This window comes from Anabrus simplex, chromosome 1 (assembly GCF_040414725.1).
Source record: "Anabrus simplex isolate iqAnaSimp1 chromosome 1, ASM4041472v1, whole genome shotgun sequence".
NCBI classification, from domain to species: Eukaryota; Metazoa; Arthropoda; class Insecta; order Orthoptera; family Tettigoniidae; genus Anabrus; species Anabrus simplex.
Window position 1 is genome coordinate 843,239,733 of NC_090265.1, and position 25,733 is coordinate 843,265,465.

General features: G+C 37.9%; 1 protein-coding gene across 2 annotated transcripts in view; it reads left to right on the forward strand.

Moving 5' to 3' along the window:
- Positions 1-25,733, forward strand: part of Ube4B (Ubiquitination factor E4B) — a 287,660-nt gene that overhangs the window by 228,992 nt on the left and 32,935 nt on the right. For both annotated transcript variants that reach the window (XM_067136402.2, XM_067136403.2), the window contains exons 17-18: positions 2,091-2,236; positions 24,108-24,235. In XM_067136402.2, the coding sequence (XP_066992503.2) occupies positions 2,091-2,236; positions 24,108-24,235 (274 nt within the window). The remainder of the gene's footprint in view (positions 1-2,090; positions 2,237-24,107; positions 24,236-25,733) is intronic.

Here is a 25,733-nt window from a genome sequence, read left to right on the forward strand (position 1 = left end):
TGGATTTAAGGGGGCTAAATTTTCAGCCTGTTGTTTGAGAATTGGTATAAGTTCTTCTAAATCATCTGTTCATTTTATGGTCTGTGTGACTTCTTGATATTTGTCATTTTTGATTAATTAGTGCGGATTGTAATTCCTTTATTGCTTATTGATTTCTTTAATGGTGTGAATTTAATTTTGATTTTGACTACGTATTGGTCTGAACCAGTGTCTATTCCTCTCTGCACTTTAACATTGTAAATTACCAAGCTCGATAGCTGCAGTCGCTTAAGTGCGGCCAGTATCCAGTATTCGGGAGACAGTAGGTTCGAGCCCCACTGTCGGCAGCCCTGAAGGTGGTTTTCCGTGGTTTCCCGTTTTCACACTGCTGGGGTTGTACCTTAAGGCCACGGCCGCTTCCTTCCCATTCCTAGCCCTTTCCTGTCCCATCGTCGCCATAAGACGTATCTGTGTCGGTGCGACGTAAAGCAACTTGCAAAAAAAAAAAAAAAAAAAAAACCATTGTAAATTTCTCTATGAAAGGATTTGTCCATACACACATGATCCATCTGCCATTCTCCTTTTCTCCAGTCAGGGTGTTTCCAAGTTTTAAGTTTGTTCAGTCTCCTTTTGAAGTATGTGGATTTGGGAATGAGGATGTGTTTTCTGCATAATTCAACACGTCTTTGATAATTCTTATTTGTAAATTTATGTGGAGCACATTTTCCAATTATATCTTGGTATTTTTTCATTTCCCAGTTGGGCATTGAAATCCCCCAATAGAATCTTAATATTGTTTTTATTCATTTGATTTATTGTCTGTCCTAGGAGATCCCAAAAATTTTCCACTTCTTTCCTGGTCTTTGTTAGAAATTTTTTCTCATTTGTGGGGGCATGGGCATTTATGATAGTATAAATTTTATTCGTTGTTTTTAAAGTGCAATTCTTGGTGAAAAGGCTTGAAAGTTCATGGTAGTCTATGATGATAATATCTGTTTATTCGATTCATCAATAAAACTTTTAAGTTTTCCTGCTTTCAATAGAGAATTTATATTGTGTGTCGCAATGTAGTTGATTTCGTTATGCTTTGATCCTATTCTTGTCTTCTGATGTATGTTTGGGTGATTACAAACGCTCTGACTCGTTCCTGTCTTTTAGGTGGCTACCTACCGAATCCGATGTAACTTCCTTCTGCTTTCTTGCTGGGCCGAGCGGTGGAATTCTTTTTCTAAAAGACCTCTCCATAATTGACTTTCGAAGGTAGTCAAACTTGAGTGGAGCTAACTCCGATTTACAACTACGGTTGGTAACCGCAGAGGAATTCCAATTTAGTTCACCTTCTGGGAATCTCCAGTTTACCAGAGGCTAACCAGCCGAACCACGAGGAGGCGCGAACCGAAAATTATGTGAAGATGTTGAGTTGGGAGAATTTAAATTTCGGTTCCAAAGTAGTGACACTGTGTAGTTTGTAGGTTACGTTTGAGTAAATGTACTGTTTTGTGGATTTGAATCTCATTGTGTGTGAGGTTTTGTGGATGTCTCTGACCCCATCCTGCGGTTGGTACAGGCTCCCTAGAATCCAAAGGGCTGTGTGCGTCACCTGCAGCGACGGTGGATTCCCATTGCTGGCTACCACCTTTCCAAAGATTTTTCTATCATGCATACTGTTACTTCATACTCATTTGGTGGGACAGATTGTTCTTTCCATCATTAGAACTAGGGCTGTGAGCCGCAGAACTGGTTCTTCTGCCCCCTCTGCCATTGGGAGTTTTTTCCTCTTCCGCCATTGAGGCCGTCGAGTATTTTTTTCTTTACCTCAGTTGATCCGCAGGTTCTTATTAGGCTGAGCCTCATTCACACCTGTACTATATATCTGTAGGAACTTCCCCTATCAGCCTTCGGAAGCACCATGTCGGGGTTGAGGTCCACCACCCAAGTGTCTTATTCAGTTCAGAGCCAAACCCCCACGCAAGCTGACTGGACATGGTGTTTATATATACATATATCATTCATTCATTCATTCATTCATTCATTCATTCATTCATTCATTTTGAAGTCCTTTTTATGAGGTATTCTGTGGGAAAGAGGATTAATATGCTGATATTTTACAGGTCGTATTTGACTTTGGCTAAAGAAACTGTAGACATGTTTCACTACTTGACAGTCGACATCAAGGAACCTTTTCTCCGGCCTGAGCTTGTAGATCGGTTAGCTGCAATGTTGAATTTTAACCTGCAGCAACTGTGTGGGCCAAAGTGTAAGTATCATTATCCTTCCTTGCACTTGATGTTGTTGTTGTTGGTTCTTTTTTTCCAGGGGACAGTGTGTAAATAATATATTTCACCTATTATGTTTCATTTTAGCTAAAATTCTTGATTTTCTTACTTCTCACTTAATCTACTGTGCCCTTAAGCTAAAATATTTCATTGATGAGATGGGAAGGTGGTCATTTTTTGCTTTTCAGCTGATTGTACTATTCTTAGTTTTAGTCTTTTGCATTTAGCCAGGGCAAAACTCCAGCTTGGTTTGTGCAACATTAGTACCATGGGTCACCACTTGCATTGCAAACATCTAGGCGTGGTGTGACCAGATGGCGTGATTGCATGGTGTACAAAACTGCGAATCTGTCTGCTTAGAAACTAGGGATAAAACGATTGGTGTACATTGTTAGGTGCGGCAAAAAGGCTAAATGACCTCTTGTCTTGTCGTGCAGACAGTATGCGCCGTGGCCATAGCAAAAAGCATATTGAAGGGATTCTGGCCCATGAAGGGGCCACTGTTCTCATAACAGAGATAAGCCTGGATGTACAAAGATTGGTGACAGCTACCAAATGAACTTTTATTCTTGCTGTGCGGACAGTATGCTCTGCAACGATAGGAAAAAAGTGTTTTAAAGGGCGTGTGGTTCCAAAGGGGCCTATTCTCATGACTTGGCTTGCAAGGGGTCTGTTAGGCTTTTAGCATTCTGTGTAGGGCAATAGCAGCGCATTCTCTGTAGGCTAGTGGTGAAAAGCTGAATTAATTGGTGTGGATTCATTGCTTCACAAGTCTCTCCAGTAACTGTCTTTTGTTGATTCATTACCTCTGTTGTTCTATTGATACTGGTTATATTTAGTTATGCTTTAATTCTGCCATGGTTGGTAATTGAATGTATTTCTCAGCATTGAGGGGGAATTACCTCGCGATTATGGGTTAGCTAATAGCAGTGCTAGTAGCTATTCCAGCAGTGGAGAATTGGACGTAATTATGCATTCGTAGACTATGCGACAGTTTGCTCATTTTAGGTTTTTTCGTGGATTCTGCTGGCCAAGACTTCAAACTTCAATATAAAAATAAGAAGTGCCAACTTTCTTCAGTAAAATTTCCTGTAATATCGAAAAATCTAAGCACCACATGATTTAAGTCCATTACTGTGTTTTGCATTTGAAGACAATGTATTATCTTAAAAGGCCATAGTAGACCAACCGACTAAACATTCTGCAATTGTAGACCAAAGCTGTCACTTGGTCTATAAATGCTTTGGTTCTTAATGTTGATGCTTAGTTCTGGCAGGCTTTTGGTTTAAGAATGAAGGTTCTTTTACTTAATACTGTATTCAGCATATGCATTGTTTAGCAGCTGCAGTATATTCTGACAGGTTTGTGTGTCTAAGAGTGTGTATTTCCTTCTTTATAATTCCACTTCTGTATTCTTTAGCAACTGCTGCTGTATTTACAGATCTTCTAGTAAGCTCTAAACATGCATCCTTCAGGAGGAAGGATGATGTTAGAAGCATTAGGAATAACTGTTAAGAAAATGGTAATTTAGCTTTTTCATATTCCTGTTAAATCGGATGGAGTGGTAAGGTTTATAAGCAGATATTTAACATTTTTCAGTATACTTTTTAGGCCTTCTGACAGAGAGCATGCTGAACACTGCATTCAAGAAGTAACCAATGCCGCACTAAACTTTCAAACCATTTTCTTATACCTACTGAACGCGGCGGAGGTGTTTCTGATTTACATTATCAATTTGAACGACCTAAAACGGACATGATTCACTGTGAAAGTAATGCATTTTCACCTTCAGTCAACCAGAACCTTCTGCCTTGTGATATTTCACTTCCAGTTGGAAAACAATGTGTAAATGGTTCATCTGAAGTCGCCACATTTGATGATTTAATGTCAAATTTGAGTGCTGGTAATAGTTCCGACAGAACAGCTCAGGAATGTGTTGAAATTGAAGTATTCTGACCCTGAGATGCTTGAATTAATAGAAACAAAATTAGGGAATGTTGGATAAATAAGCCACCCTGGCGAAGATGTACGTGTGTTAAAAGAAGTGTTTTCTGATGAAAAGCCTCAGGAAGACTGTGATGGTATTCCATGCTTCTACGACAAGTGTTCAGATAATGGTATTCTGATTATAAATAAAATATTTCCTAGCACATCAGGAAATATTTTATGCCAAAATTGTGACGAAATTCTAGAAACCTGCACCTTCAATAATTTCGCTCCACAAGAAGACTGGGACATCAGATGTGGAGATGGAATTGGACACTAGCGGTGCTATTTCAGATGGCTGACCAAGAAAAGGAAGTAAGCGAAAATTTGAAGATCAAATATGACAAATTAAGAAATGGAAGGTGAATACCAATCAAGACTACATTAATACTAGGGGATAGTTACATTCGGTAAAGAATTTCGGGATTACGAATGTAATAGCAGGCTCAAATGCCACGAATTAGTTACAGTGGAGGAGAGACGAGCGATATTTACTCATTTTCATAAAGCTGGCTTTTATGAAGCTGGATGCCAAATTATAGCGGGAATGGTTAAAGAGGTCAGTATTATGTGGAAGAGAGCAGTAGGATCTGAGAAGCAGAATACGTCCATAGAGTATTTTTTGTGCAGTAGGAAAGAGTGTAAAGCAATATTTTTACAAACATTACGAGTGTGGAGTTGTGTTGTTGACGAAGCTTTTTAAAAAATGAAGCGATATGAAATCGTGGATGGGAGAGGGAGTGCTGGAGGACATAATAAACCACCAGAAACTGAAGTCCGTGAAGTATGTGAACACATTTCAAAATTTCCGAAGTACAAATCACATTATTGTCATTTACAAACAAAGGCAGAATATTTAAGTCCAGGTACTACTCTCAATGTGATGTATGGTCTCTAATGTGACAACTATGCGAATTCTGTTTCTTTAGCATTATATTAAAAAATATATTTCTAACCAAGTTCAACCTAAAGTGTAAAACATTAAAGAAAGACACATGCAATACATGTAATGCTCTTACCATGAGGATAGAGAATTCATCGGGATTGGATTCTTCAGTAGCAAAAGAAGAACATGAAAGTAATTTAGAGGAAGTAAACCTTGCAAGGAATCTCATGAAGCGAAATTTCATGCAGGCTAACAATGAAACATCGAGAGAAACTGACTGCATTTCGTTCGGTTTGGAAAGGACATTGCACTCCCAAGAATGCCAACAAATATAGTGTTTTATAAACACCAACTTTTGTTGTATAACTGCAGTATTCGTGATTCTAAGGACAAAGGATTTTGTTATGTGTGGTGGAAGGAGATACTGGAAGAGGAGCCCAAGAAATTGGATCGTGTTTAAGAAAATACGTACTGGCTCATGTATCACCTGGCGCAACACATTTGATTCTCTGGTAGGATTCATGTGGGGGGCAGAATCGCAATATAAAAATAGCTTTGTTGCTGAAAACTATTCTAGAACATTCTAGCCTGCTGACTATTACACAATGCTTTCTAGTTCCTGGGCACATTTTCCTGAAAAATGACTCTGACTTTGGTGATATTTAGTCTGCATTAAAGTTCCAGCAACGTCTCTATGTGCCAGAAGATTACATTAAAATAATGAAGTCTTGTAGAACGAGAAATCCTTCACAAGTCTTCCAAATGGTAAAGGAAGATTTTGTAGGTACATCGGCAATAGAAGGCGCGATCACCAACAGGAAGAAAAGCATTGCGGGTGAAAAGGTAAACTGGTTACTGTTCAAGAAAATCTAGCACAGGAAATCAGAGCCTCTGTTAGATTTTGCAAAAAGTGATCTAAGGCAGAAACCTACACGGAAATAAACATTGGAAAAAAGACTGGTCGAAAATCTACCGGTGACAGCCTACATTTCTCAAGAAAACTGCTTAAACTGTGGCCTGAAGGAAAACCAATAAGCTCAGAAAAATGACGTGATCTGAAGTCCATGTTTAACTTAATCCCTAAAGACTGTTTGAAGTTTTATCAACAGTTAGTTCTCCTACCATAGCTGATGATACTAAGGGTTTTTCAAGAAAGCCTGATTTTGAAATAACTCATGAAACCATTTGAGAAGGTGAACTTTACTCTTTTTCTTATGTTGATTTTACTATTATAATTTGCATCATTTAGTTGTGAAGTTCATACACTATAATGAACATGGGTAAGGGTGTTAATAAGAGTTATTATTGACTATAGAATGTAAAACATGAACAACATTGTACTGTGATATTGTGCTTGATAGTTCTTTCCTGTAGAAATGTTGTGCTAGTTTTGTATTAATCTGCTCCGCATTTGTAAATGCCATCTGGCGCTTGGACTCTGATTGCATTACAGAAATTCTCAAATCACTTGTAGACTAAGATGCTTTTTATCAAAATAAAATACTCAAGTAAGGTTTTTGCTTATTGTTATTATTATTATTGTTGTTGTTGTTGTTGTTGTTGTTATTATTATTATTATTATTATTATTATTATTATTATTATTATTATTATTATTATTATCATTATTATTATTGATTTAAGCCCATTAAGGAGCACTCGATGCTCTTCTTCATTCCCAATATCTCTTGAGCCCTGCTGGTAATTGCCCCTTTCTCTCCTGTGAAAGGGGCTTCCGACTTCTAGGAACTCTAAGTGGTGGGGTCCAAGACTGTACCATAGCACAAAATTTGGAACGATCTTCTATATCAATGTCTGAAATCCCAGCCAAATCCAAGTCCTTCTGTACTTCACTAAGCCACAAGCTTCCAGTCTTGCAGCTTTTAACCAAAGAGAAGATCATCTTGGTAAGCCTGTTGCTGTCCATTCAGTTGTAGGTGTCCATAGAACTTTGCTTCCTTCCCAGTCCTAGTCCTCTTGTATTCCATTATTGCCTTGAGACCTCCCTGAGTCAGTGGAACGTAAAACAGATACGAAAAAATCAATCGTCTAGAAATTCATATGAAATTTACAGAAGAATAACTTAAAATATTTCCTCAAATAGCATACAATTACAACATAGTCTCTCAAAATTTATAGAAACTGTAATATAAAATATTCCGGCTGAAGTAATTTCCGAAAATAATATTCTCCAAACTCAACTTCTTAACATTAGTTCATGCCTCCACATGGAAAATTGGAGATTTCAAGAAAGTAAAGTACAGAATTCCTCTGCAGTTGACAACCGTAGTTGTAAATTAAAGCTTGCTCCACTCAAGGATGATTACCTTCAAAAGTCAAATATGGAAAGGTCTTTTGGGAAAAGAATTCCACATTCCTGCCCAGTAAGAAAGCAGGAAATGGCTACATTAGATCTGGTGGGTAGCCTTCTAGAATGCAGCAATGAATCTGAAAGTTTACAATCACCCGAACATACACCAGCATCCTAGAACAACTACATCACAACACTCAGTATTAATTCTGTACTAAAAACTGGAAAACTCAAGAATTTAATAGACAGTGGACCGAGCTCAATAGCTGCAGTCGCTTAAGTGCGGCCAGTATCCAGAATTCGGAAGATAGTGGGTTCGAACCCCACTGTCGGCAACCCTGAAGATGGTTTTCCGTGGTTTCCCATTTTCATACCAGGCCTTAATTAAGGCCATGGCCGCTTCCTTCCCAGTCCTAGCCCTATCCTGACCCATCGTCGCCATAAGACCTATCTGTGTTGATGCGACATAAAGCCAATAGCAAAAAAAAAATTTAAAAATATAGACAGCGGGGCTCCAGGAGATGAGAAACACAATGGAAGAACTATTTGAATCTCAAGAATACAGAATTTACAATGGGAAACATGGACAAAGGGTTATGAAACAGTGTCCCAAATTTGGAGCAGGTTTTATAGTAAATGTAAAAATAATAGATTCTAGAACTGATTTCAAGCTATCTTACAAAGAATTGCAACGTTACCTTAAAAACAGGTAACAAAGTTTATACCATCATAAATGCCCATTCCCGTACTAATAAGAAAGTTTTCTAACAAAGACCAGGAAAGAAATGGGAAAGTTTCGGGATCTCCTCAAATAGACAGTAAACCAAGTAAATAATAATGTTAAGATTTTATTAGGGGACTTCATTGCCCAGCTAGGAAGAGAAAAAATACAGAGATATAATCGAGAAATGGTCTCCAAATCAACATACAAATAGAAATGGCCACAAAGACTTGTCGAACTGTGCAGAGAGCACAACCTCATCTCCAAATCCACATCATTCAAAAGGAGGCCACGCAAACTTTAAACTTGGAAACATCCTGATTGGAGGAAGGGGAATCGCAGCTGGATGACGTGTGCATGGACAAATCCGTTCATAGAGAAATCTACAGTGTTAAAGTATTAAGAGGAATAGACACACTTTATAGTCAAAATCAAAATTAAATTCACACCATTAAAAAAAGAAGAAACCAAAATCCAACAAAGAAAGGAAGAGCAATGTGTGACCCACACCAATTAATCAGAAATATCAAGAAACTTCACGAACCATAAAATCAGCGGATGATGTTGAAGAAATATAATTTCCCAAACAAGAATTTACAAATTTGGCCTCTTTAAATTCATGTAAAAGACATGCCTGGTGGACATCAAAAATTCATGAAGAAATATACCAGGCATGGTTAAAATTTCAAACCCACAAAACAGAAGAAAATGCGATCAGCCTAAAAAATATCAGAAAAATATTCACCCATATTATCAGGCAAGTTGAGAGACAATCTCAGAAAGATCTAATCATCTTGATAGAAGGCATTTCTGACTTACCTGTATTTCAGTAACATTAGGAAATTCGTATATGTTTACGACATATTTGAACTTTGTTATGAGCAAATCAGCTTATTCCATGAACAGGTGTCAGACTTGTAATCTGTCTCTTTTAGTTAAAAGCCATGTAGATGCTTCCCACGACGTTCATTACACTATCACATTGCATCCATCTGACATCGGCAGCCAAAATCCACTGCCAACAAAGTTGACTCTAATGGATCATCCCATTTCTGACTCGCCTGTGTTTTGATCAGAGGAAATGCATACATCGGCGATATTATTTTACCTTTGTTACATACAAATAAACTGCTTTTAATGAAAATTAATACTTATAACATTGAATTACATGTACAAATGAGTTTAATATTGTTAAGCTATATTTTTTCCAGGATGTACAGAAATATATACAGAAAACAGAATTACACAGAACTGAGTTATGTATAAACTAGTCTCAACTGTATCTCTCTCTTAAACTGCACATACAAGATTCTCTAAAGGGATTAAAGAACAGATAGAGCGAGAATTACGTGATTACCAAAGAGGCTTGAGATCTTGGAGAAGCTGCACGGAACTGATCATCACTTTAAAATTAGTTATGGTGTGTTACAGGAAACAAAACAAGCCTCTTGCAATAACCTGAAGGCATATCATAGTATCCATAGACTTTGTACAGACTGCAGAAAAAGGTGATCTTCTAGTGTAACAAATAACGTTGGCGGAAAGACTATGAAACGTTGAAGAGGCGGAAACACTATGAAAAGTTGAAGAGGCGGAAAGACTACAAAAAGTTGAAGAATACTGGCATGTCGAGAAGCATTCGGAGCATCAAAGGCATGAAAATTTATTAAAACTGATAGGCTTGTAACTGTGTTCATGCAGGAGAAACCAAACCAAGAAGTGCACTTGGTGATGGGAAATACGACATGGCTAGACACTATGGAAATTATCACGCAGTGTTGAAGTACAAAGCCATCCCCAAGGCCACAACACCACGAACCTACTACGCTAGCGTAGCAGGGGGAGAGGTGATACTCCCACGTGGCACGTCCCAGATGGCGGATAGGGGGTTCCTAACCAACTTGCCGGCGGACTTGAGGGAAATAGAATACCTCTCGCGGACCAAACACACCCATTGTGGGTGGGGGATGCCGACGAAGAGTACACCCACGGTATCCCTTGCCTATCGTAAGAGGCGAATAAAAGGGGCGACCAAGGGATGATTGTCTTAGAACCATGAAACTACTTGTGATTAGTACCACCACGCGAGGAACACCATGGGTCGCTTTTACTGGCGCGTAGTACCACTATATTAGGTACCAAATAGGTTTGTGATTAGTAGCACAAAGGAGCTCCGTGCGGTTGGCTTTTGCAGTTACCTGTGCTTAGTACCACGATATGAGCAAGACCATGGGATGATGGCTACCATGGTTGTGCCTTGCCTATAATTAGTACCCACTATATGAGGAACACCACGGGATAGTGCAGGTCCCTGTGGTTAGTACTCTTATGTGATGAACACCATAGGTTTAGGTTGCCTGTACATGGCGCCGCAATGTGAGGAAAAACCATAGGTCTGTATTATATGTCAAATTTCATAACCTGTGAGTAGTACCATACTGTGTGGAAAACCGCTAGTCTCTGCTACTTTTGATTAGTACCGCAACATGACAAATACCATGGTTCTACTTTCCTAGCGATAAGTACCGTTATGAGGGGCCGATAACTTGGATTTTTGACCCCCTTTAGACTGCAAGCATCATCGATTCAGTGTTATGCTCTAGCAGCAGTCCCTTGGTCAGTAATACTATTGTTTTACGTCAGTTCCTGTGAATGTAAGGCATTACGGGTCGCATACACTGATTGTTTTAAATTCATATCCATTCATTCTTCGTCCTCACATTTTGATTTCTGGTCAGTGGAGGATTTTGGACTTTTAATTTGTCATTCCATTTCGTCTCATTTCATACCATTAGGGGCCGATGACCTCGATGTTAGGCCCCTTTAAACTACAAGCATCATCATCATCAAGGTCACAACATAAAAGAATGGATCATAGTTCATTACATTCCGGTAAAGAACTCCAAAACAGCTTGTAATTTTTCCCGAACAAACTGGAACAATCTATCCACTTTACTATCCAACCGCCTCCCTGTTCTCACCTCATATTTCACTGGCAGTACTGACATAAACGAGATATGGCAAGACTGGAAGAAAATTTTCTTCCAATGCATAGAAGGAACCTCACCAGTAGTAAATATAACCATCAGACAGAAATTCCCATGGATTACCAAGGAGATAGTGCGAGAGATTCTGTACCAGAAATGGAAAAGAAACCCAGCTGGTTGTGAGTGGGAGAAATACAGGCTGGCTAGGAACAAGGCTAAACAATCTATCAGAGATTCCTACGATTCTTATATTCGCAGTATCAACACCAACTCCAAGGAACTGTGGGCTTTTCTCAGAAGTAAAGGTTGCAACAGAGCTGCATCTGTATTTAAACATAACGGTACGGCAGTCTCCACACCACAAGAAATTGTGGACACCTTCAACAGGAAATTTAAAAATAACTTCTCCGCCCCTACTGAGGAAGAGAACATTCTCTATTCAAGGACAACATTTACCTCTCTCTTCCCTCTAACCAACCCCTATTTCTCAACAAATGAAGTCGAGTAGAGCCTTCTGAAAACAAGACCACGTGCTGTAACCGGGCCAGACTGAGTGCCAGCAAGAATTCTCAAGAATTATGCAGCTGCATTGGCACCCTCTCTTTGTGCTCTCTTCAACTATTCCATGAATACCGGGCTGGTGCCTGTGGAGTGGAAAGAAGCCAACGTAGTCCCGGTTATCAAAGATGAAGATAAGGAAAACGTAGTTGATTACCGCCCACTTTCGATAACATCGGGGGTCTGTAAATGTATGGAACATCCAGTTGTTAATGTATGTAGGATTTTCTCAAGGAGAGAAACCTGTTGAACTCAAACCAGCAGGACTTCATTCTGGGAAAATCCTGCACAACACTTTTAACAAAAGTCATTGATGACTGGCAGTTCTCTTTGGAGCATACTTATGTCTCACAAATAGACTGTGTGACTCTGGACTGGAGCAAAGCTTTTGAACAGGTGTCACATCAAAGACTTCTGTTAAAACTTAACAACTATGGCATTCAGGGTAAACTGCTGGCAAGGCAGGTCGAACACAGTGTGTTGTGTACGGAGGAGCCAAATCAGACCAAACCACAATTACTTCTGGAGTAATTTAGGGCAGTGTGATAGGGCCCCTCCTGCACACTATTTATGCTCTCGATTTACTGGATTGTGTAAATTCGACCATGGCGCAGTATGCCAATGACAGTCATTTACAGAGCCATGAAAAACAACGATGATATTCTAAAATTCCATTCGGATCTGGATAGTATAGCTCTGTGGTGTGAGGTAAATAAAATGTATATAAATATTAAGAAGTGTAAATATATAAGACTAAGCAGAGCTAGACAACCACTCCAGAACCAAACTATTCCATGTGGAATCCAACTACCGACTTCTAACTCCATCAAACTGCTTTGTATTCACATTACGGACAGTCTGAAATGGAATAAGCACGTGGAGGAAATGAGGTGTAAGGCATATAGAGCGCTATGTTTTGTCAGTAGATGTCCCTCGGGAGGAAGAATAAAGCCCTATGAACGGCTTATATTTCCCTGGTGCGGCCTATACTACTATAAGCCTTCCTGGCAACGGAAAATAAGAGGAAATTAGAGGGTGTCCAACAATGAGCAGAACGATTAACAAACACATTCCTGTAAACAGAGCCAGGTCATTGCCACTAGTGAACTCGTTATGTGCACAAATAGACGTAGCCTTCCTTAAGAAATCCCTGACAGACAACACACACCTCTCCCTTTTCCACCGCCTGCAGCTTAATTACCGCTCCATTAAGAGAGGCCAAGGTATTACTCTTGTCCCTCCCTTCGCCAGAACAACCACTTATTTAAATGGCTTTTATGCAAGGTCTGCTCATACCTGGAATCTTCTACTACCTGAGATAAAACTGCTCCCTCTTCCTCACTTCCTCCGTTCAGTAAAGAAAAATATATATGTAAATAGAAATCTATATGTGATGTATATACTGTAACTTGTCTAAATTAGAATTGTAAGAAAGATGGGTGCAAGTACAGTTGAATGTGAGTGAATGTGTACGCATGCACGTGTGGGAGTGGTTGTGAATGAGTGTGTATACAGGGGTATGAGTGAGAGTACAAATGGCTGGGTATTCTTACTCTAATATGTATAGAATAAATCAAGATAATTATTATTCTAAGAGTACAGTGTTTAGAGTGTAAATATGTAAATTTAAAATTGTCTACATATATGTAAATATTCAGTAGAGTTTATGTACACATACATATGGGAATGGAGGCACTTTCGTGTATGTTGGGCTTGCCCTTTCTCCATCTACCACCCCTAAAGTACAATTTAAGGAAAATAAATAATAATAATAATAATAATAATAATAATAAAAATACACATCACTTTACAAGTGAAAACACATGAATTTCAATGTCCAAGCGTAATACGGTACATGTTTCGTCTTACTGGAAGACTACTTCTTGTTAAGAATAATAACTTAAAAGTAAAATCACATTGAATATCACTCTTGAATGCATTGAATACTATTGAATACATCAACTTGTCTTCTGAGGAATCTTTAGAAAATGTCTGTGTGACAGTTTGTTTTGGTTTCATTCTACAAAATTTCTTACGACTATTTTAAAATGCACACTTAAAAGAACAACTAGAGTACAGTCATTCTCTATAAAAGCCATTATTAAAAATAGTTATCAGCTGATTGTTGCTTGATTAAAGTTTGTGTACTGATTGTGTATGTTTTGAGCTATAACTCAGGAGGTGGAAGAGAAAAGGGACCTCGCTGACAGTTGGTTTTGTCAAATTTTCTAAGTGCTGGAAGCTTTCGAACAGAAATCTGGTCAATAACAAGGTCCTACTTGTACTTCTCCCTAGGGTTGACTGCTTCCCAAGCTAAGCGTTCGCCTGTTCTTTACAGTACTTTTGCACGTATTGAAACATGGTACAGTATAATAATCAGTCAGTCTATGACAGTGGGAAAATGCAGTTCTTTTAAGTGTGCATTTTAAAATATTCTTAAGAAATTTTGTAGAATGTAACCAAAACAAGCTGCCACACAGACAATTTCTAAAGATTCCTCAGAAGACAAGTTGATGTATTCAATGTGTTCAAGAGTGATATTCAGTGTGATTTTATTTTAGTTATATTTCTAATAAGACGCTACGGCTGAAGAAATCTTCCAGTAAGACAAAACATGTACCGTATTACGCTTGACATTGAAATTGCATTTGTTTTCGCTTGTGAAGTGATGTGTATTAGGTGGATACCTTAACCCTAGAACTGCCAAACGTCGCGCTTGCGAATCATTATAATGTCACTAGAATGCCAACGTTGTATGCACAACATGTAGTACATGCATTCGCTTAATCAGTTTTATAACATTCATTCACCTACGCTATTTTAACAAGTAAGACATTGAAGAGGAAGCTTCAAGTTTTTCATCACACATTTCTCACTAGCCGGAAATGACTCAGTCAAGGTCAGGGTAGGTGTAAAGTCAGCTACTATTTCCTCATCCCCCTGTCGTCTCAGTAGCTATATAACTTCGCACTCGCTCTCTGTTCCTGCTAGTTTCTGTGAATATTTTTCTTTACCTTTTAATAAATTTTTGAGTTTATTTTTAAATTGTTTCTTTTGAAGTGTAAACTTTCATCATGGAAGATGAGCTACGTGATTCAGTTAGCCCAATAAGGGACATGCCCGCTTTGATGTAAACAATTTCGAGGTGTGTGACAGAGTCATAATGTTTTACATTTGGAGATGTATAGTAGAAAGGACTTTCTGGCTGATGGAAATTATCCCTTTACGGAAAAAGTTGTTGTGGACTTGATGACCAAATGTAGGTTGCTAAATAAATGCTATCATCTTTTTACGGACAATTATTATACCTAGTTACCACTGGCTTAGAGATTATTGGACAGCCTAACGTATTTGACTGGAACTGAAAATAAATCCACTAAGGATTTGTCGAAGAGTGAAGAGGCAGGAGATGCTGTTTACTTCAGAAGAAGTGACATGCTTGTTGTGGGATATCAAGAAAAGGCGACTCATTACTACCGGCTGTCACGCTGAAGATAAGGTGGTAAAGAACAGAAGAAATTGTGAAACCAGTTCTTATAAACCTGTATATTTTTTATCGGGGGGGGGGGGGGTGGATGCAAAGAAGAAATCGATTTATCACGTAACTTGTTCAAGACCCACCAGGAGATATTGGTTGAAAATTTTCCACAACTTTCTGGACATGGCCCTATTGAATGAATTCATTCTGTACACGAAAAACAGTGATAGCCCGCTGACAAGACACGAATTCATGGTGCATATTATAGAAGAAGTGGGCGTGGAGCAGAATCGTTTTCTAGACTCACTAGCGAATATAGCTGAAGAAGGTGATCTGAAAAATGAACTTTCTCATCTACCCGGGCGAAAGGGAAGGTTGTGTATTGTTTGTGGTCACGTGAAAAAAGGAGACCAAGCCATTTTTGGTATCCCAGATGTAATTGGGGGGTACACTGTGAATGCTTTCATAAATTGCAACATTTCTGGAGGCCTATGAGTCCTGGCAGGAAAAGAAAACTCTCCGAGAATGACTCCCAGTAGTGCTCAGCGGCTGACGGAACTGTGTGCAGCTCGGAAATAATTAATTCTTGTGTGATTTTATTTCTGTGTTTACATTTGAAAACATAATATTTTTATAAACTAGAAGAAATTTCATGTGTTTTGTGTATAGTGATTTTTTTTAAACGAGTGTTTTTGTTACTAATGGTGAACTTGAAATTAAGAAAAAACAAAATCTTTTTTAGTTTTTCAAACTTTTGATCGCCTGATACGCACCAGATAAGTAAATAATCTAATACTTATATAAAGATGTTAAATGAAGCTTTCTGAGTAATATGGTATGCATCATGTATAAAGTTTCTCTATCTAAGCGTGCCTAAATTTGTTAAAAACTTAAATGTGTAATGCATATGAAAATGGCCTGGCATTTAGGGAAAAACACTCGGCACTTCTAGGGTTAAATGAAATAAAGTTGTTAATCAAATTATATCAATACGGTCCATTACAACGAAATTTGTCAATTGTAATTCAGGTAAAGGATGCAACTTTTTGCGGCTATATGTACGTAGTGTACAGGCAACAGTGTTGATCACTAATTATTGAATGTATCGGCCACATCCTCTGTTTTGTCTGTTTATGGCATTGTCTAATAGGTAATAACAGAGCAATAACTTTTTATGTTATGCTTAAATCTGTCATGACTTCTCAAAACATTTAAGTTCTTTGAAAATGTATGGTGGTCTACACCAGGGCCCGACACAGAGGCAACGAAATTAAAATACATTGTGTGGGTGGCGGATTCCAAAACCTGCATCATTTAACACTTAAATAATCATGTTATTTACCATATGGTCTAGCCGGGGTTAGTGGAATAAAACTTGTGTTCATTTCCCAAAAAAATTGTTACATTGAAAAACGCTTACCTTGTCATAACTTTAGAATGAAGGCATTGAAGGTGGTACGTGAGTTCCAATAACTGAATTTAAGGCAAGCCTGAGGTGGTATAAGCAAATGATGCAGCGTTTGGGATTATATTTACGACATTGCACTATTGTTGTGTAAAGCCTACTGGCCTGCTACCCAACTTCATCTGGAGGTTGGACATCATCACTCATTGAGGGACCCTGTTGACAGATCTTCAGTATGAGGAACATGTGGGATAAGAAGAAAGCTGGATAAACATGGGAAAAGAGAATGTTACTATTACTTTCCTTTTTCAATGCTGATCTGTCATCATGTTTATTCTATTGTGTTCCTATTCATGTTCTTATCTTTCTATATATATGATTCAATGTATATACTGTACATTAACTTATATTAACACTTTCCTGGAACAAATTGTATGCTGGCACTAATGAAATACTCATCAGTTTTCAACTAGAGCCTTTACTTTCAGAATTTCTTAAACTTCTCTATTTTTCAATATTTTAAACTGTTGGTATCCTTTGTACTTCCTCTGAATCTTAATTCTAGGAAGTTCTTTCAAACATCTCTTGCCATATGCCTGCCACATAATCTTCAATGCTGCAGGCATTTTCAATGATAATGGAATTATACACTTGAGATTGACAGATTGACAGTTTAATGATATATTTTCACTATCATGTGAATATACGGTAGTAAGGCTCTCCTCTAAAAATGTTATCAACGTTTCAAACAGTTATGTGTTTTGCTTATCTACATTACAATGTAATTATTATGTTTAACATCATGATCATCAGTCCAGCTCTGTGGCTATCTGGTTAGCATGCTGGCCTTTGGACCAAGGGGTCCCGGATTTGATTTGATTTGATTTGATTCATGGCCGGATCAGGGATTTTAATCTTCTTTGGTTATTTTCTCTGGATTGGGGACTAGCTCTTTGTGCTGTCTTCAGCATTATTTATTTATTTATTTATTTATTTATTTAGTTAGTTAGTTAGTTAGTTAGTTAGTTAGTTAGTTAGTTAGTTAGTTAGTTAGTTAGTTAGTTAGTTAGTTAGTTAGTTAGTTAGTTAGTTAGTTAGTTAGTTAGTTAGTTATTATGCACAAGATACAGCTGCACTCAGCACATTTCACTTGTACTGTCAACGGACTAATAAACAAATGTCAACTTTCAAATAAAATATAACAAACATAACAGATGAGTATCAAGATCAGGTACAGAACCTTTTAATAACAACTGCCCAAATCAAAAACGACTACTCCCGTACTATGTTTTTAGCATCCTACTATATGGCAACGAGGCATGGACACTAACTGAGACCATGTGCAAGAGATTGCAAACGTTTGAAATGTGGATGTATCGAAGGATGCTGAAGATACCGTGGACAGCTAAAATGACCAATATAGAAGTTTTGCACCCTATAAACAAAGAACCAGAAATTCTCACTACCATCAAGAGAAGGAAGCTAGAATACTTTGATCATATGATGCGGAACAGTAAATACCACCTTCTACAAGTAATACCCCAAGGAAAAATTAATGGTAAACATGGTCCGGGACGAAGTAGAACATCGTGGCTCAGCAACTTCAGCTAGTGGTTTGGGGTAACGAAGCTTACTCTGTTCAGAACAGCTATCATCAAACAGCAGATGATACTACTGATTGCCAACGTTCTACGAGGACATGGCACATGATGAAGAGGAAGAAGAAATCGAAACACATGCGAATCTCCATGTTCGTAACCAAGTTATCATAGGTCAAGATGGCAGTATAACCACTTCACAGCAACCTATTCTTAAGAGATATTTGCTCTCATTTGGAATTTACTTGATGCTATATGAAACTCTTGTCTCTTGTTAATGTTATTAAAGAGAGAGTTGGGAGGTAAAAAAATCATTGGAGTATTGTGGGGAATGTCTTTGACTCTGGTAGAATGGGAAGGACTGAGGAGAGAGAAGAATGGGACAAGATATTCCAAGCAGTAATACCCATTTAAGATTCCATGGAGGAACCTCAGGTCAGCTGCCTTTAGCCTAATGTTCAGCAGTGGCACATTTATTACCCTTAATACCTGCTGCGTAGACTGATTTCTAAGCTTGGAGTTTCTGTTCCTTACAATTACAGCAAAAAAAAGAGACACTGCCAGATAGGGCTCCATCCTCACAGATGAGCAGGTCACCCATAGCATCAACTCGAAAGCCCTGCACCAGGCCTCTCCGAAGGCCACACTCCTATTTTTATCGGTCACTCAGTTCAAGTATCATGTTGTTATGGACTGCATGGTGATGTCTGTCGTTTTTCATATTAAGTCTCTTATTATCTGCCATCCTAATGCACTGCACTGAGTGGGCTTAGTAAGTCTGGACATTGAGTATACACTCTTCCTCAGCCTCTCAGACCCTCAGTCATTCTCCGAATGACAGTCTTCTTTAGACTTTTTCTTCTAATAGTGCATTGCACTAAGTCATGTCTTCAGATTGAGCTCTTTCATGGAGAACTCATATGTTTTTCTGGAAGTCCAAGTTATTCTTGCCAGCTTTACATTTCAAAGGCATTAGTATACATCAAGTCCAGCATCAGATGCATATAAGAAAAGGGAAACTAGAGTGTTGACAAGATGCATCTTCATATGCAATCTATCTGATTTTATGGCTCTTCTATGTGATATTTTTTGCAATATGTGAAGTGTTGGGAAGTGAAATGATGTAGGATATAGAGATCAGTAAAAGAATATACAGAGAAATGTATTTTAGCAGAGTATCAGGAATTTGATTTGGAAAGTACCAGAAAAGTGTAAAGAAGTGATGTTTAAGAAGTATAATTGTTCCCATACTGATATACACAACAGAGACCTGGACACTGATGAAAAAACACTAGAGTAATATCCAGGCTGTGTGCATGTTCAGTCCTTAGCCAGAAGGCTGGTTTGGATCCTAAACAGCTCCACTATTAACTGTCATAGATGGCCTAGGCATCACTGAAGAGGCGTACTAGGGAATTGAGACAGGTAGTTTCCCATTGCTTTCCTCACTGAACCAGAAGTTGCTATAACATATCAGTCTGCTAAGGCCACTGAAATGCATGAACCAACCAACACCATTATTAGCAGGGACTGGCTGCATAATGAATGGCATTACTAGTATCACTCATACCTCAAGTCACTTTCGTATTGTCAAAGCCAAGGATAAGAGAGACAGATCAATGAAAGTAACAAAATTGCTCTAGTCCATACCAGAAGAAATAGTACACTGTAATCACTTGGTTTTAGTACACTGTAATCACTTGGTCTTCCCAGCAAAGGCATGCTAGGGAGACAAAATTTTTATGAAGTGCAGTGAAAGATAAGAAAGGACAGGGTAAGAAATGAAGGTGTTTGGAATGAAATCAGAGTCAAAAAGCTTTCAGACAAAATTGTAATATGTGATGAGATGGAGAATTACTACTATGGGAAATATAATTTTCAAGTTTTTTATTTAACGTGTCTGAAGGATTAAATTTTTGTTTGTAACTTCAAGATGTATTGAACTGGAAATGAACATTGCAAGATACGAGAATTGTTTTGAAGTGATTTTTTTTTGTATGTAAATTTTATGTAATTGATAATTTAATGTCAGCAAGCATGTAAAAAGACACCTGGGACGTTTTACTTGAAGAATTTCTTGAAGAATTATTTGAAAATTATTTTTTTGTAATTCTATATGTCAAAATGGTAATCTGATGAAAATGTAAAGGTGCTTTAGTTTGAAACATCCTATACCGCATGTGCGGTTATTGCTGTCAAAATAGATGTCGCAATAGGAAATCTTGAGAAGTTGCTAACTATCTTAATATGACCATATATGGTCATGCAATTTCATTCGCTAGAATAACGAGATTTCTTATTGGCGAAAAGATAGCGAACCTAGTGGAAATTGTTTCTTATTGGTTAATTGTGATCAGGCTATTTCCGGTCTTCTGCCAGCTTCGGAAAAAATTATGCGTGTGCTCGGCGTCATTTACATCCGACCGCCCTAGCGAGCGCGTGCGCTCGGGGCCTCCCCTCGGGAACTCCAGTTTTTATTGGTAAGTGTTATTTCAATCTTATTCTCAATGTTTTCTGGTTTCGTTTGATTTAATTTAATTACTTTGGTATTTCGGTATTCCCTTGCTTAATGTCAGTTTCAAAATTTTAAATTTAATGTGTCCAAGTTTGCCCTAGGTTCCCGTTGCCGTAATTTCAGTTCTATCACTTTTTTTTTTTTGCTAGGGGCTTTACGTCGCACCGACACAGATAGGTCTTATGGTGACGATGGGATAGGAAAGGCCTAGGAGTTGGAAGGAAGCGGCCGTGGTCTTAATTAAGGTACAGCCCCAGCATTTGCCTGGTGTGAAAATGGGAAACCGCGGAAAACCATCTTCAGGGCTGCCGATAGTGGGATTCGAACCTACTATCTCCCGGATGCAAGCTCACAGCCGCGCGCCTCTACGCGCATGGCCAACTCGCCCGGTAGTTCTATCACTTACTTGCGTTTTAAACTATACTTTGTAATGTATCATCACCCTTCTATTGTTAAATTAAATTTTCTCTAAGTTACTTAAGTACATCTTGATTCCGTGTCGTGGAACTGTATTTTGTTAAAGTCTTTTACACACCCTTCATTTGTGCATAAGTATCAGTTGCTATGTCATGATCTTGTTTCTTGTAATATTGGTTTTGATTATGTTAATATGATGAGTTTTGAGGTGATGATTGTAAGTCTTTTCTCCCCCATAATGCCATACCTTCCCATGGACCTCGTAGGGCCCTCGCACCTTCCACTCTCCTTAGTTGTCATTTTTAGGCCTCTAAGTGTTCCCTTGTATTTGATTTAATATTGCGTATCAAAAGATACTCGTCACGTTTCCATGTTCTGATGTGAATTCACTGCCACTGCGTCATTTTACTATTTCCTTATTCATATTATTAAGTGTCTGTATTATGTACAACTATTTCTTTATTCACATTTTATGTCAACATTTATTATTTTTATTTTTGCATTATTGTTATTTATTATTCTGTGGTATTATTATTATTATTATTATTATTATTTATTTGTGTACGTCTCGAATCAACAATTACATCTGGTAGCAGAGCCGAGTAAAATGACGCATTGGCAGTGAATTCACATCAGAACGTGGAAACGTGACGAGTATCTTTCGATACACAATATTAATCAAGAAGTTAGTAAAATAACCACCTAATCGATATTTTATTATTGCCTCAGGCAAAATTGAATATAAATTAGCACTTACAGGACATGTTTCGACCCCTTAGTGGTCCTCTTCATAAAGAAATGATTGAGAAGGAAAAAAAACAACAACATTAGGACAATAAGTACAAATAATACAAGTTCTTTTGAGACTACTTTGTTAAAAAATGGAGGTCATCAGAACAGGACATCTTGCCTCTCGTTCTTGTTTGGAAAAGATGTTTATTCTACGCTGTCTAGAGGTTTTGTCTTTGAGCTCGACCTTGTGAAGTAACAATGTGACACAGTCTGACAGTTCATGCAAAGCTCTGGAGAGAAGGGAAGTAGATATTTTAGATGACGACAAAACTCTACTTCCCTTCTCTCCAGAGCTTTGCATGAACTGTCAGACTGTGTCACATTGTTACTTCACAAGGTCGAGCTCAAAGACAAACCCTCTAGACAGCGTAGAATAAACATCTTTTCCAAACAAGAATGAGAGGTAAGGTGTCCTGTTCTCTCAAAGACAAACCCTCTAGACAGCGTAGAATAAACATCTTTTCCAAACAAGAATGAGAGGTAAGATGTCCTGTTCTGATGAACTCCATTTTTTAACAAAGGAGTCTCCAAAGAACTTTTATTATTTGTGCTTATTGTCCTAATGTTGTTGTTTTTTTTTCTTCTCAATTCTTTCTTTATACAGCTGAAGAGGACCACTAAGGGGTCGAAACATGTCCTGTAGGTGCTAATTTATATTCAATTTTGCCTGAGGCAATAATAAAATATTGATTAGGTGGTTATTTTACTAACTTCTTGATTAATATTGTGTATCGAAAGATACTCGTCACGTTTCCATGTTCTGATGTGAATTCACCGCCACTGCGTCATTTTACTCTGCTCTGCTACCAAATGTAATTGTTGATTCGAGACGTACACAAATAAATAATAAATATAATAATAATAATAATACCACAGAATAATAAATAACAATAATGCAAAAATAAAAATAATAAATGTTGACATAAAATGTGAATAAAGAAATAGTTGTACATAATATAGACACTTAATAATATGAATAAAGAAATAGTAAAATGACGCAGTGGCAGTGAATTCACATCAGAACATGGAAACGTGACGAGTATCTTTCGATACGCAATATTAAATCAAATACAAGGGAACACTTAGAGGCCTAAAAATGACAACTAAGAGAGGAGAGTGGAAGGTGCGAGGGCCCTACGAGGTCCATGGGAAGGTATGGCGTTATGGGGGAGAAAAGACTTACAATCATCACCTCAAAACTCATCATATTAACATAATCAAAACCAATATTACAAGAAACAAGGTCATGACATAGCAACTGATACTTATGCACAAATGAAGGGTGTTTAAAAGACTTAAACAAAATACAGTTCCACGACACGGAATCAAGACGTACTTAAGTAACTTAGAGAAAATTTGATTTAACAATAGAAGGATGATGATACATTACAAAGTATAGTTTAAAACGCAAGTAAGTGATAGAACTGAAATTACAGCAACGGGAACCTTTACATTTTCATCAGATTACCATTTTGACATATAGAATTACAAAAAAAATAATTTTCAAATAATTCTTCAAGAAATTCTGCAAGTAAAACGTCCCAAGTGTCTTTTTACATGCTTGCTGACATTAAAGTATCAATTACATAAAATTTATATACAAAAAAAAAATCACTTCAAAACAATTCTCGTATCTTGCAATGTTCATTTCCAGTTCAATACATCTTGATGTTACAATCAAATATGAAATCCTTCAGACACGTTAAATAAAAAACTTTAAAATTATATTTCCCATAGTAATAGTTCTCCGTCTCATCACATATTACAAAAATGACAAGAAATATTCTGCAATAATTTGGGCTTGTTAAGAGGATGGAAAAAGAAAGGATACTGAAGCAAATGATGGTGGCTAAGATTGAGGAAGAAGAGGTAGGCCCAAGCAAAGGTGGTTGGGCACAATTAAGGACATCATGAGAAGGAGCCTGGATTGGAACTCAGTTGAGGTACAGCAATGGTGGTTGGATAGAGGAAGATAGAAAGGTGCTGATAACGTTCTGATCTGGCTGAAGTTAAAAAAGGGAAATTGATGGGGTGGTGGTGATGTACGAGAAGATGAGTTCTTTGGGTACTGAGAGAGCTTGGTTGAGGAAGAGGTAAATGATAAATTCATAAGTAGAATGGGCTGAGATGATAATTTGTTTAATTTTGTTTGATGTAGCTTTTGAGAACAGTCATTTAACTCTTAACTGTTTCTTTGCAGGCAAAAATTTAAAGGTACGCAATCCTGAGAAGTATGGCTGGGAACCTCGCAGATTACTTAGTCAGCTTGCTGATATCTACTTACATCTCGACTGTGATGAATTCGCTGCTGCCCTTGCAGGAGATGAAGTAAGTGGTTTAATATAGTACATGTAAAAAAAAAATTCATTTTAAAGAGAGGAATCACTAATAACTAGTAGCTCCCTCTGTGGATCATTGGTAGAGTGTAAGCCTCCAGAACCTGATATTATGGACCAAGATCTGGAAAAGTTAGTCGGATATTTGAAGGTTGGTAAAGTCAATTTGGCCCTTACATGACATGATGTTTGCATTTAAAAGATCTCTGATAATATATTCAGTGAATTAATTAAAACTCTGCAATAGGTCAACCAGCTATGTTCCACAAATCTGGTGGAGTAAAATAGAACATAAAAATTGACATGCAGGCGGTCTACATGTCATCAAATCAAAATCCCTGCCTACACAGTAGCTAAGGCATAATAATAATAATAATAATAATAATAATAATAATAATAATAATAAACACCGGGCTGAGTGGCTCAGACGGTTGAGGCGCTGGCTTTCTGACCCCAACTTGGCAGGTTCGATCCTGGCTCAGTCCGGTGGTATTTGAAGGTGCCCAAATACGTCAGCCTCGTGTCAGCAGATTTACTGGCATGTAAAAAAACTCCTGCCAGACAAAATTCCGGCACCTCGGCGTCTCCGAAACCGTAAAAGTAGTTAGTGGGACGTAAAGCAAATAGCAATAATAATAATGATAATGATCCTAATATTATATATAATAAGTTGAGTTATGATTTCCATCATAATTTGCTTACCAAGCAGATTAAAGTTGTTAGCTCTAGCTGTTAAGAGTACTAGGGGGTTGATTAGGATATGAGATTTCTAAGTTTTCTTTATCTTATAATTTATTGTCATTGAGGATATTTATATTATCTAATTTTTTAGGTTCTATATGATTTATACCTTTTATTTGAACCTACGGGGTGAGTTATTTACTTTTATTCCTTGGGAAGCAAGTTTTTAAAACCTTGCAGAAAAGTACGGTAGGTTTTTAAGCTCTACCTATAAAGTTTATGGTGTGGATTACTCTAGTCACGTCCTAGTTCGTAAACCATGGGCAACGGCTGAGTGGCCGAGTAAGTGGTTCTGAAAGTCGGTATACCAGTTGCTACGGAGAGTGGGCATCTTGGACATAATCTTAGTCATGGCCCTCATTGTGCTCAGGCGGCTAGGACTATACAATTCACCGGTGGTCCATAACCCGTTAGAGGAGAGATCCTCACTTGGACTATGTGTAAGTAGGGTAGCATCCTGCTTCAGGAATTTACCGAGCTCAGAACATTTTAAGCAAGCCTCGGACCTATGGGAGTAATGGAGTCCCACTCCCATTTGACAGGCGAGGGACTCCTTGGAAACAACTTGGCAAACGAAATGGAATTCGATGCGGGGCTATCAATAGTAATGGGGCTTATGGAAGAAAGAAAGTAGAACTGGCTGAGTCAGCTAAGAGGATGAATCTGGATGTGCTAGGAGTAAGGGATATTCGGGTAAGGGGAGAGAATGAGGAAGAGATAGGAGATTATAAAGTGTACTTGACGGGTGT